The 12,943-nt window shown below is 40.6% G+C and overlaps 1 protein-coding gene and 1 non-coding gene across 8 annotated transcripts in view; both read right to left on the bottom strand.

Annotated features, from left to right (window-relative positions):
• The window catches only part of Stau2 (staufen double-stranded RNA binding protein 2), a 204,075-nt gene that overhangs the window by 174,523 nt on the left and 16,609 nt on the right, over nt 1–12,943 (bottom strand). The window contains exon 3 of one of the 7 annotated variants that reach the window (XM_051196403.1): nt 7,623–7,753. The exons of 5 other annotated variants lie outside the window; for them this stretch is intronic. In XM_051196403.1, coding sequence (XP_051052360.1) covers nt 7,623–7,736 — 114 coding nt within the window. In that variant the 5' untranslated portion in view covers nt 7,737–7,753. Of the gene's footprint in view, nt 1–7,622; nt 7,769–12,943 lie in introns of all 7 variants that reach the window. One more of the 7 variants, XM_051196407.1, reaches the window with a different exon arrangement.
• Nucleotides 6,015–6,181, bottom strand: LOC127233598 (U1 spliceosomal RNA). Its single transcript, XR_007835492.1, has one exon. It is a non-coding gene; the product is annotated as a U1 spliceosomal RNA (small nuclear RNA).

Below are 12,943 nucleotides of genomic sequence, written 5' to 3' on the forward strand. Positions count from 1 at the left end.
CCTTCAAACAGTCCTCGGGAAAGTACTGAGTACAACAAATAAGAGAAATTGGTGAGGCATCAAAAGGCCATGTCATCCTCACACGCTCCTGAACCTGTGTCTTGATGCAACCAAGGACTCAGGTGTCCTATTAACACTCAGTTCCCACAATGTGCATGTCAGCAGCATGCAAATTCCACCTCGGATAACTTCACACATTCCTCAAACCTTTCTCATCTTTCTGATGAGGACGCTTGCACCGGGCCTACCTTTTAACTGTGCTTTGTTTAGATATAATAACCTAATCTCGCTGCTGCTAAAACGATGTGTGGTTTGAATGAAAACGGCCTCCATGGACACATACTCGAATACTTGGTCCCCAGTTGGTACAACCGTTTGGGAAGGGTTAGGAGAAGTATGTCACTGGGGAACAGTCTCTGAGGTTTCAGAAGTATTAGCTCTCTCTGCCTTCTGTTTGTGGTTTGAGGTGTGAGCTCCAAACTGCTGTGTCCGCCACCTATGTCACACCACCATCGTGGACTATTTCTCTCTCGGGAGTCATAAGCCCAAGATCAACTCTTCTTGATCATGGTGTCCATCACAGCAGCAGAAAAGTAACGTTCTGCCAGGAGAACTGTTCCACACACAATCCCAACGCTCAGGAAGCTACAGCAGGAGAGCCAGCAGTTCAAGTCCAACCTGAGTAACACAGTGAGACGCTACCTCAAAATAAAACAAAGATGCCATGAAAGTATGAGGGCTTGAGTTAGACTCCCAGCACCCACATAGAAAGCTTGGTGCGGTGGCTCGAGCCTGCAGACATGGGGCTGGCTGGCCAGTCTTGCCCAATGAGTAACCTCCAGATTCAAGGAGAAAACATGTCTCAAAAGGTAAGGTGCAGAACAATCCGAAAAGGCAACAGTGTGAGGGTCTCAAGCACACGCACTCTCATGAGCACGCGCACATTGTTAAAAGTTAACCACATCATCCGACCCAGTCTTCAGACGTCACCATTTTAGCATGAAAGGTCTGCATGTCCATTCCCATCTCAGACACAGCTTCTCCTCTGCCTCCCACACGCCACCCAGGGCATACCTCCACTGACTATAAAGCCTTACTTTTTAATCTTTAAACTTTCAGATCAAGTTATAGAATAAACACAGACCACTTACTACTATTTATTAATTACAAAAATGTATCTCTGTAGCAAGGCGATCTCTTAGAAAATATCTTTTTTTTCCCCAAAATGTATTTTATTAAATGGGTGTTTTACAGATGCCCACAGAGGTCAGAAGACAGTGTCAGAGCCTCTGAAAGTGAAGATACAGATGTTTGTAGGCATCGTATTGGTGCTGGGAACTGAACCTGGGTCCTCTGCAAGTGCTCTTAACCACTGAGCCATCTCTCCAGCCCTGGAAAATATCTTAATAACTGATTAAAGTTAGTGTGATCAATACTAATACTGCCTCTAGGTAAGACTCAATGAAGAGCACACACATCAACAACTATAGACTATACTTAGCCAAAAAAAATTTAACCTGCATCCATTCAGGAACCAAATCTTAATTATGGGACAAACAATATGGCAACCAGCTGAGACTTCAAAAAAAAATGCAAGGAAGCTATTACATGTCAAAAGATATTACAAAGATACAAGAAATGTGATAAGACATAACATATGATCCTTAATCAGATCCATGAAGGAAATTTTAAAAGAAAAAAAAAAAGGCATTTACAGAACAGCTGGAGAAATTTGCCCATGGACTGTACTATGGCTTAAATGCATCCCCAAAAGCTTATTACTGAGAATTTAGTCCCTGGAGCAAAAGTATTGAAAGCAATGCCTAAGTTATAAGGGGTCTAGAGGTCTCACAGAAGCATCATCGCTGCCAGAGTGGTCTCCACAGACACTGAGACACTGGCTCCAACATAATGGAAGAAAACAAACAAAACAGTTTTCTCCGCTGCTTGATCGGACACTTTGCAGACTCCAGAACTAACGCCATATAAATTTCTTTATAAATTACCCAGTATCCAGCTTTCAGTTATCCTAGCTGAAAGCAGACTAATATAGACTACATTAATTAGTGTACCTAAAAATAATTGAATCTTGAATCATGACATCTCGTGGCCATACATAAAAGTGTATTTAATCTTAGAAGACAGGCACATGTAAGTGTTCAAGTATACAAGGTTATAACTGAGATTTGCTTTTGAACTCTCTAAGGAAAAAGCAAAGGCGTACTCAGAGGATGCAAGAACTGAAGTAACGTGACATATATCGGTAACTGAACCTGAGGAACGTGAGGGCCACCGTAGGGCTCAACCAGGCAGTCTGTACCTTTCGCTTTTAAAAGCAGAGTTGGAAAGCCGTCATTGAAAACGCACCAGGTGACCTCTAGAAATCTGAGCACAGCCTGCACTGCAAAGTGTGTTCCAGAACAGCCAGGGCCACGTAGTGAGGCCCTGTCTCCAAAAGTAACAGTAATAATTAGGGGAGGAGGAGGGGAAAGAGGAAGAGGACAAGAAGGAGGAAGAGGAGAGCAGAATGTGTACCTATTTGTTTAAAGTGGTTACCTTTCTTTTGTTAGGGTTTGTTTTAAAATCTACAAGGCTGGAGCGATGCAGAGGCCTCAGGTTTGGTTCCCAGCACCCACAGGGCCGCTCACAACTGTCTCTTAGGCAGGCAGTGCACACCTTTAATCCCAGCACCTGGGAGGCAGAGGCAGGGGGATGTCTGTGAGTTCAAGGCCAGCCTGGTTTACAGAGCAAATTCCAGGACAGGCTCCAAAGCAACCCAGAGAAACCCCAATTAAAAAACAAAAAGAAAAAACAAACAAACAAAAAAAAACTAAACAAACAAACACAACTGCCTCTAACTCCAGTTCCAGGAGAGCTGGCGTTCTCTTCTGACCTCCAAGGGCAACAGGCACGTTCCAACACAGCCCTTTGCATTGATGCGGGCAAGACACAATACGTATGGATTAAAAATAAGTCTCAATTTAAAATTTGTACTTAAAACATTACCTTTGTTACTTTCAACCTGATTTTAAAATAAGATTGATTAATGATTTGCTCCTCTTCCCAAATTTTGTTATTTAACAAAAATACTGGCATAAAGATAAGTTTAAAGATTTTACATATACATATATAAAACATGTGCATATAACACATGCTTGTATATGATATTCACATACACATCTCAAAGGCTTAAAAACAGAGGTACACAAGTGTCTCCAACATGAACTCTCCTAAGCAACACCCATAAGCATCCGATGACCCACTGGGCATCTTCACAAAATCAAGAGGAGTCAAACAAAACATTATCCTTCCCACTCTATCACCCTTACCAATTCATACTCTAGAATGTTCCCTCCATTATTCTCCCAATGGTTTCAGTTCAACAATTCAACAACCTCTTTATCTTTCCTTATACATCCAGCTACTCAAGAAATCAGCCAAAAATCAGTGACATCCATGGATATTAAAAAAAAACAAAAAACAAAAACAGACGTTGGAAAGCACATATAAGAAATATGGTCCACTTCAGACTGGATATTTGTGCTCCCTTCTCTCCCGTTAATATTGGACATGATAGCGCCTGGGAGGTCTCTGGGAGGCAGATAAAATCATGGAGGTGGAGGTGTGGTCTCCACAGAAGAAGTAGTTTTACGAGAGAACTTGAACTGCATGAGGATAGGTCAAGGAGGCTGCATCTTGAAGCCTGAAAGGGTACTAACTAGTGGTACCCAAACCAAACTAGAACTACGAGAAGCAGGTTTTTCTTGTTTAATGCATCTAGTCAATGAGACCATTAAAGCACGCTGAGCAACAGTAGTTTGGAAAACTCACTAAAGAGGAGCCAGAAAAGGAAACAAAACACATTTGAAGAAATACGACTAGAAATCTACTTTGATAAAAGATATAAAATGCATGTGGAGGCTTGGTTCATATATTTCAATGATTGGTCCCCAGTTGGTGGGACTGTTTGGGAAGGGTTGGAAGGCGTGGACTTGTTGGAGCAGGCGTGTATGGAGGTGGGCGTTGAAGTTTCAAAAGCCCATGTCATTCCCAGTTAGTTACCGCTGCCAAGCCCCCTGGCTACGATGATCGGGACTTACAGCCCTCTGGAACCCTGAGCCCCCAAACTAAATGTTTTCTTTTATAAGTTGCCCTGGTCAGGGCATTTTGTTGCAGCGACAGAAAAGTCACTAAGACAAAGCTGACAGCACAGACTGGACCCAGCTGTGAAATCCTGACCACGCTGGGGTTCTTGGAGGAATGTGGAAGACTCTGAACAGCGCAAGAGGTTGGACGGTGTAAGCGGGGCTTTGGGGCCCTAAAAGCAAGGTAGTAAGTAGTGCTGACAGCAGGGTGGGCTAAGGGGGCCCAGCCCAGGAGGTCTCAGCAGGGTACAGTGTCAGCAGCTGGGCCACAGGCCTTTCTTGTGATACTTTGCCAAAGAGCCTGTCTACTCTTCGCCCTTTTTCTAAGAACCTGCCTGAGGCTAAACGGGAGTGCTGGAGTAATTTCATTGCCAGAGGAGATCTCAAGACAGCCTAAAATAAATTCTGTCGCATGATCATAAGTGATCACGGGAAAATGGAATAAATCGAGTACAGCTCTCAGGGCAAAACCCTACCCTGAAATTTGGAAAAACCCTGCAACTTGTGAAAAGGAAAGGACTATAGAATTGTCTGTTCCTAAAGAGCAATAATTCAAGACTTATGCAAATGCGATTCAAGGAGTAGGTTGCGTTCCATCTCAAGCAGGGAGCGCAGAAGCTGGCGCCATCAGCCCTGTGGTTCTGGCTTTAGAGTGCCAAGAAGGACTCAGGAGTAAAGGACTGTGCGATCTTCCTCTAAGGTTAAAGAAAGCTGCAGGGCCAGGGGTGTGGCAGGGCGTCCCTGCAGGAAAACTCAGAGGGAAGCTGGGAAAACAAACCTTGGATGATAGCAGAGCATGTGACACCGACAAGGGAAACTGCTAACAGGAAATGAAACCAACCCAGAGAGTGACAGTCAAACTGGAAAGAGCCATCTGAACCCTTTGATGGCGGGCACAGAGTGCAGGGTTTGGAGTCCGCCCCGCTGGGTTTCTGCCTTTCACTGGTCCAGTATTTCCTCACCGTGGCCCGTTTCTCCCTTCCGGAATGGTAATTCGTGTTGTGTGCCAAGGTATGTTGGAAGCATGTGGTTTGGGTTTCACTTTTACAGGGGTTATGACTAAAAGACTGCCTTTAGTCTGACAAGACACTTTGGATTATCAAACTGGATTAAGATTTTGAAACACTACGGGGTCTTTCGAAGTTGGACTAAATCCATTCCGCATTACGATATAGTTATAAGCCCAGGGGGCCAAGGAATGGAATATGGAAATGGCCCCCATAGGAGGTGAAATCGTTTGGAGAATTAGTGTGGCTTCATGGCAGGGGGAATGTCACTGTGGATGGGCTTTGAGATTTCGAACGCCTTGGTCATTCGCCGTTAGCTCGCTCTCTCTGCATCCTGCCTGTGAATCAGATGTAAGTTCTCAGCTACTGCAGCCCTGCCCTACACTGCCTGCTGCCATGACCCCCCCCCCCCGTGGTGTTCATGGACTGCAACCCCCAATCAGATGCTTCCTTTTGTCGGATGCTTTGGTAATGGTGTTTTGTTGTAGCAATAGAAAAATAACGCCATATATAGTCAAGGATCTCAACAAATTCCAAGCAGGACAAACTAAAAGCGATCCATAAGAATACACATTATAAAAACACTAAATAAATAAACTGTACCTCTCATCAGCCAAACATGCAAACTTGGAGAAGGGAAGACCTTGATTTCCAGAGTTATTTCTATACAATATTAAAACTGTCCAGTTCTCTACAAGAATGGTAAAGAGCACACACACACACACACACACACACACACACACACACACATGCACACACACGTGTGCCATACGGCCAATTTACAGGGAAGACTAGCAAAAAATGTCCCTGACAAAGTGAAGACTTAAATGGACTTTTATTTCTTTTTATATTATTTGTTTTAAAGGGGAAAGCACAAACATAGTCCCCCACTACCACAAATTACACAGCCAAGTTTCCCACATTTGGGGAAATCTCAGAGGTCAGCATATCTGGAGTTCGATGGATAAGCCTGGCCCTGGAAAACCACCTGTGTGATCACGGTATCTCTTTCTCCTGCCAGGCAAGTATGAAAAATTAACAATCTTAAGTATGCCCCAAAAGTGAAGGAAATTACACACACACTCACACACACACACCAAACCTCTAAGATAAAACAATGGATGCAAATGTAGGGAATATTAATTATTAAAAGGTACCAAATAGAAATGTGGGGACAGAAAACAGTAAGGAAAATTTCAAATCCTTAGAAAAATTCAACAACACAGTTGAATAGGAATCAGTGAATTTGACTATGACACAATTAAAATTACCTACTCTGAGAATCAGAAAGAATAAAGAAGAAAAAGACGCTGGATATGGTGGCACACGCCTATCACCCCAGCAGGGAGAGAGAGGTGCAGGGAAACGACTGTGAGTTAGAGGTCTTCCCAGTCTGCATGGCAAGTGTGAGGCCAACCAGAGCTTTATACAAGATGGAGGGAGAGGGAGAGAAAGAAAGAAATAGACAAAATCTAAGGAACCTATAACAACATACTCATAAAAACCTCACAGAAGAAAAAGAAAAGGGAACAAAAACAATTTAAAATTATGGTTAAAACATTTCTAACTTTTGTGAAAGAATATGAACCTATACATCTAAGAATCTCAATAAAATCCCAAGCAGAATAAATTCAAGGATCCATACTAAAACACGGTATATTAAGCAAGAAAAGAGACACATCAATAGGGGGAGCCATTATAGGTTTGAAAAGAAATTTGGCACTAGGGAATTGTACAGAGATCCACTGTCCTTGCTTCGTGTAAGATAGAAATACCCCAACTGCCACCTGCTTTACAGGCTAACCAACTCTCACAGAACCAACTGTGTCCACATTATATGCAAGTCTATGACCATCAAAATACCCAATGTTTAAAATGTGTCAGGGAAAACCACGCAAACTGAAATGTTTTCCAAAAGAACAGAGCTCAAATCCTGATGTTCTAGTTGTCGATTTCTTTGCTTTGTATGCAAAATATATGCATATGTAGCTACAAATTTAAGCTGACTGTGTTTTAAAAGAACATCATTGTTAGTAAATGCACAGACAATAATAATACTGGCACATAACTTATCATTTCTTTTATAACTATGAACCTTAAAGTGAAACGTCACATTGGAAAAGATGTATCAATATTTAAACACTGCAATGCCCAGTCAACCCTTCTTGTACCAGCTTGATTTACCAGGAAGAACTCTAAACTCTATCTGTAAGTAAGTGCTGCTGACATTTATGAACTCCTAAGCAAGACACATAACATTTCCATAACTGAGATCCTTCAATTACAAAATGTTACAAATCTTATGGCTTCAAGGTTCCCTTGTGAGCCACTACATCTGAGAGCTTTACAAAGCATAGCACATAGCAAACTTGCTTAAGACTTAAGTGTCTTCAGGCCATCCACACACACACCCAAATAGAGCACAGTGTGATAGTCGGTTAGTGCGTCCGCCGTCTCTGTATGACCTTACCTTCGAATGAGCAGGCCCGCTTTCACTCAGAAGCTTATACTGGGGTTGGATGCTATGGAAACGGGCTAACTCATTTACCAGACACATTGGAGTTTTCTCTTTGGGGTTAGCCATTTTATCGTGAAGAGAAGCTGTAAATAAAAAGGCTGTAAAGTTTTTGTCAAGAATGACTTTTTAAAATGGAAAACTAGTCTTCACTTTTTAGACTAAAGTCAGACTGAACAACTAAATCATTTTCATGAATTTGTATTTAAGACTTTATATCTCATAATGTCTTCCATCACATGCAATAGGATAACGTAGCAAATCTGAACAATAAACAAGGGTTTATTTTTTTCTTACCTAAGTTTTTCTCTATACACATATAATACCACCACCATACTTAAAGATTATAAAATAGCTTTTAATATATTATCATAACTTTTCCTTTTCTCTCAATAAACTTTTACCATCATCAGGTTAATTTCTTCATTCTTATTACTACAAAAGTAAATTCTGTCTGAACTTGAACTCACTATGTAGACAAGGATGACCAGTGCTGGGATCACAGGTAGAAGCACCCCATCCAGTCTCATGGAGGGATCGAAACCAGGGCCTCCTGCATGACGGGGAAACCCTCTACCAACTAAGCTATAGTCCGAGCCCAATTTCTGTCAGTCAATGCTATCTCAAAAACAACAAAAAGGGGTAGGGAAAAAAACTGAATGCTCACATCCAACACCAGCATTAAAACTGCTAACATTTTCTGTATTTGCTTTGAACACTTTTTATAGTTCTCAATATCTTCTTTAAAAAAAAAAAAAAAAAAAAAAAAAAAAAAACTACTAATGGGGATTGGAGAGATGGCTCAGAGGTTAAGAGCACTAGCTGCTCACCCAGAGGTCCTGAGTTCAATTCCCAGCAACCATATGGTGGCTCACAAATATCAGTAATGAGATCTGCTGCCCTCTACTGGCATGCAGGCAGACATACAAGCAGGCAGAACCCTGTATACAAGATAAATAACTCTTAAAAAAAAAAAAAAAAAAAGAACTAACAGTACTTAATTTTCATAAGGTTTCTTTAATCTTCTCCAAAGATTACCAAGATGAATTTAGAATATACTCTTCCCCCAAGACAGCGCCCCTTACCAGCAGGAAGTAGTTTGGAAAGAACGACGCCCAAATTCCCAAATATTGTGTATAAATGTTTGTTTTCATTTAATTGGACTTTGTTATATAAAATTAAATAAAAAAATTATATATATAAAAAAAGAATATACTCTTCCAAGCAAGTGTAAATATATTTGCAGATATATATGTAGTCGCATGGTTGATGCATTTGGCTTTTAGTTCACATTGACAACATCATAATAAATACATAATAAATACAGTCTTTTCAAATACTGTTTTCACTCTTTGGTATGTTGGGATTTTAACTGGCATTGATTTTCATGTTATCTTTTTAACAAATACAGAATTTCCACGATGCTATTATAATAGGTTTTTATCCACCCCTACACTAGACATTTACTAGCTGAATTCTTCACTCTTAAAAAAAAAAAAAAAAAAAAAAAAAGCCCAATGGTTCTGAGTGACTGTGACAAGCAATCTTCCTCTACTTCAAACTTTAAAGAGTGGAATAACAGTCACATGTCGTAATTTAATTTACAATCGGATCGGATGTTTACCTAATACCGTCCCCTAGCATCCGGACAGTTTCTGCATTCCTGAATCACTAGTGAAGTTAACTACTTTATGTTAAGGTAATCATGAAGGGTCTCTTCTAGCTCTTGGTTATATCTTACAGCTATCAGTCTTTTTCTATTACAGTTTGTGCATTTTGGGGTCTTAAGAAATTCTTCCCTAACCTTCAAGGTTAATCTCATTGGCCTCCTGATGCTCCTGTAAAAAGAAAGTGTGCTTTCTGTCCTGCTCCTAGGTGGAGCCCTGACTGTGTTGAAGACAGGCAGGAGCATCTCCTGAGCCCAGGATTTCAGAACCAGCCTGAGCACCACAGGGAGGCTCCTTCACAATACAAAGAGTAAATATAAATAGAAGGGTAGAAGAGGAGGAAGGGGTCTACTAACTCCTAAGACTCCGTATTTACGGTTAGGAGCTACAGCACACAGACGCGGTATTATTACAGTTTCAAAACAGCTTGTTAGTACCAGTCAACTAGCTTATCCTGTGTCTTCCTTTACTCATCTACGGACACATTTCATCACTTTCTAAGTTTTCATGCACCTCCCATTTATCAAGGCCAGAGAAAATTCAAGATCTAAGCATAAAACATGCAAGAGCATCACTTTCTGCTGGAGCAGCAATAATGAATGGAGAGTACATAAGGAAAGAGGCCAACTTACCGCCATCTACAAACTTACACCAAGGTTTACTGCACAAAATGAGACTTCCTTTTAAATCTGTAGCGTTCTTAACGTATACAACAATGTGGTACAATTCCTTGTCATCGATACTATGGGGTAAGAAATGGTTTCTTAAGAAAGCTACATATTCAACGAAGCACAGGCAACAAGATGGATCTAAGCAAACAAAGTGTAGGGCCGATGCAGCTGATGGCTGGCCTGAGCAAGTCGAGTTCCAAGTGTCTCACAAACTAAAGCAAGACTCGTCATTATTGTTTTGGAGGAGAGTCAAAAACAGATAAGAAGTTCTGATAGCTTTGGGAAAGCCTGTCTTCTGTGTAACTCACTATGTGTCATGCAAAAACGCACTTTATAAAATACATATTCAGTCGATCTCAGTATAGAAAATTTGATGATCTGATGCTATGATCGATGTTAGTTCGTGAAATATTCCAAGCACAACAAACAGACCAGCTTATTGAATGTTTTTAAAAAGCAAAAGCATGCAGATATGGTGGTGCATGTCTAATATCCTAACACTCAAGAGGGCTTTGAACGGGAGGATCATGAGTTCAAGACCAACCTGGACTATGCAGCAACACCTTCTCTTAAAATAGTAAAACAATGGCAAAAAAAAAAAAAAATCAAATGTCAAAAATAAGAAAGCATTAGTATGGTAAAATGTTGCCTAATCCAAAAATAGCATTTACATTAAACATGTAATTTCCATTCTATAAAACTACGAACTTATGTTACAATGCAAAAAAATATTAAAAGCATACCTGTCATAGTATAAACATTTTATAGATGAAAATGTTTAGCTGTGTAATTTTTTTTTCTTTTCTTTTTGGTTTTTCAAGACAGAGTTTCTCTGTGTAGCCCTGGCACTCCTGGAACTCACTCTGTAGAGCAGGCTGGCCCTGAACTCAGAGAGCCACCTGCCTCTGCCTCCTAAGTGCTGGGATTAAAGGTGTGCACCATCACCGCCTGTATAATTGCTAGGTGATGTGGGATGTCCTTCTGTAAATATGTGTTGCTTTTATTAGTTGATGGATAAAGCTGATTTGGCCAATGGCCAAGCAGAATAGAGCCAGGCAGGAAATCCAAACAAAGCTATGGAGAGAAAGAAGGCAGAGGTAAGGAGATGCCATGTGGCCACCAGGGAGGCAAATATAAGACTACAAGCCACAAGCAGAAACGGGTTAATTTAACTGTGTGAGCTAGTCAGTAACATGGTGAGCCATTGGCCAAACAACTATAATTAATATTAAGCCTCAGAATGATTATTTAATAAGCGGCTGTGGGGATCATCAGGTGGGAAGAAACCAGTCCAGTGGCACCGGGTGAGACAGAGAAAGGCTTCCAACAACGACATAAATATAACTTATATTTATGCAAACCTTGTTTGGTAATAAAACTTGATGAAAGTCATTTCCAAGAAGTACAAAGTAGCAATATGCGGTATAAAGCATTTACTTCATTTATCTTGACTTTTCCTTCAAAAAATTAATGAGTCCAATAAAATGACTCAATGTATGACAAGTTTGGTGCAAGATAAAATGAATGAGTCCAGTAAAATAGCTCAATATATGACACGTTTGGTGCAAGATCCTATTTGATAAAGCTTCAAAACTAAGATCAAAATGCTCAAAGATTAGAAAATAATCACAGATAACAATTCCTTTCATACCTGTAAAGAGTTATCATTTTCTGTTTAGGACAAGGTCTCGGTATGTAAAGCAGCCTAGCCTGGACCATGCTACTTACCCCAAATTGGTCCTAAGCTCCCACTCTCTCACTAGAGCATTCTTATGCTGAGAGCACAGACATATGCCATCACACTGGGCCTATTCCTCTACTCCGAAACCTATTACTACCCCACAGATCTCAGAATTAAAATACTAATTCTACAAAGTAGCTACAAAACGGAGTACTCTATGAAGAAGTCGAGATATGTGGCTAGGTTGTAAAGCAACAGTACAGCTTGTGCAGCAGCGTGAGCCCTGCCGGCTTCAATCCCCAGCCACGGGCAGGGAATGCAGAACTGAGACAGGAAACTTAGGAAACTTAGACATAATTTAAGATACAATGATGTGTAGCTATATATTTTCAAAAAAACTAAGGATGTCATCACTAAATAATGGGGAGGAGATAAGCAGGGAAACAGAGGGCAGATATATAACACTAAGAATGTTTGAAGGGGCCACAGGGAATCAGATTACTTTATATTTGCTTAAAATTATATATAAATATATATATACATATATATATATAATATATGCATACAGTTTAATTAAAGTTTTACCATGAGGTGATAAGTCTTCCAACAAAACCAAGGGCTACCTAACAAAAACCTCAATGCTAAGCATGAAAATCTCCTTTTCAGTAGTTAGTTACAGGAATCCAAGAGAGCATCCCCAAAAAATTACAGCCTATTCTTGTAACCCTGAAGGTCATCTTATCACCCCAAGCGGTGAAACTTTAATTAAACTGGTCAAAGTGAAGAGGTTAACCTACTGCAGGGTACCCTCTCCCAATTAACACGTTTATAACACAACCCTTAGACCAGAGGCTCACTGAGCACTGCAGAAGAGGGAAAGTTATGCTAATGCCCACACTAAAGTAAGAGAGGGAGGGAGGGGAGGAGGGAGGGAAGAAAGAGAGAGGACACATGGCATGAAGTGGAGTAAGACAGGGAGGAAGAAAGGGAGGAGTTAGAAAGAGGAACAGGGAGTGAATATAACAAAATACATTGTATGAAATTCCCAATCCACAATCTTGATATGTATGTTTCTGTTCAAAGACTCTCTACTTAAAATACGTATATTGGGCCAGTGAGATGGCTCGGTGGGTAAAGGGTCTTGCCACTGAGCCTAACATCTGAGCTTGGTCCCTGAACCCCATGTGATGGAAGAAGAACTGATCATTTTAAGTTTTCTTCTGATCTCCATACATGCGTCTTTGCATGTATGCCAAA

The sequence above is a fragment of the Phodopus roborovskii genome, unplaced genomic scaffold (assembly GCF_943737965.1).
Source record: "Phodopus roborovskii unplaced genomic scaffold, PHOROB, whole genome shotgun sequence".
NCBI classification, from domain to species: domain Eukaryota; kingdom Metazoa; phylum Chordata; class Mammalia; order Rodentia; family Cricetidae; genus Phodopus; species Phodopus roborovskii.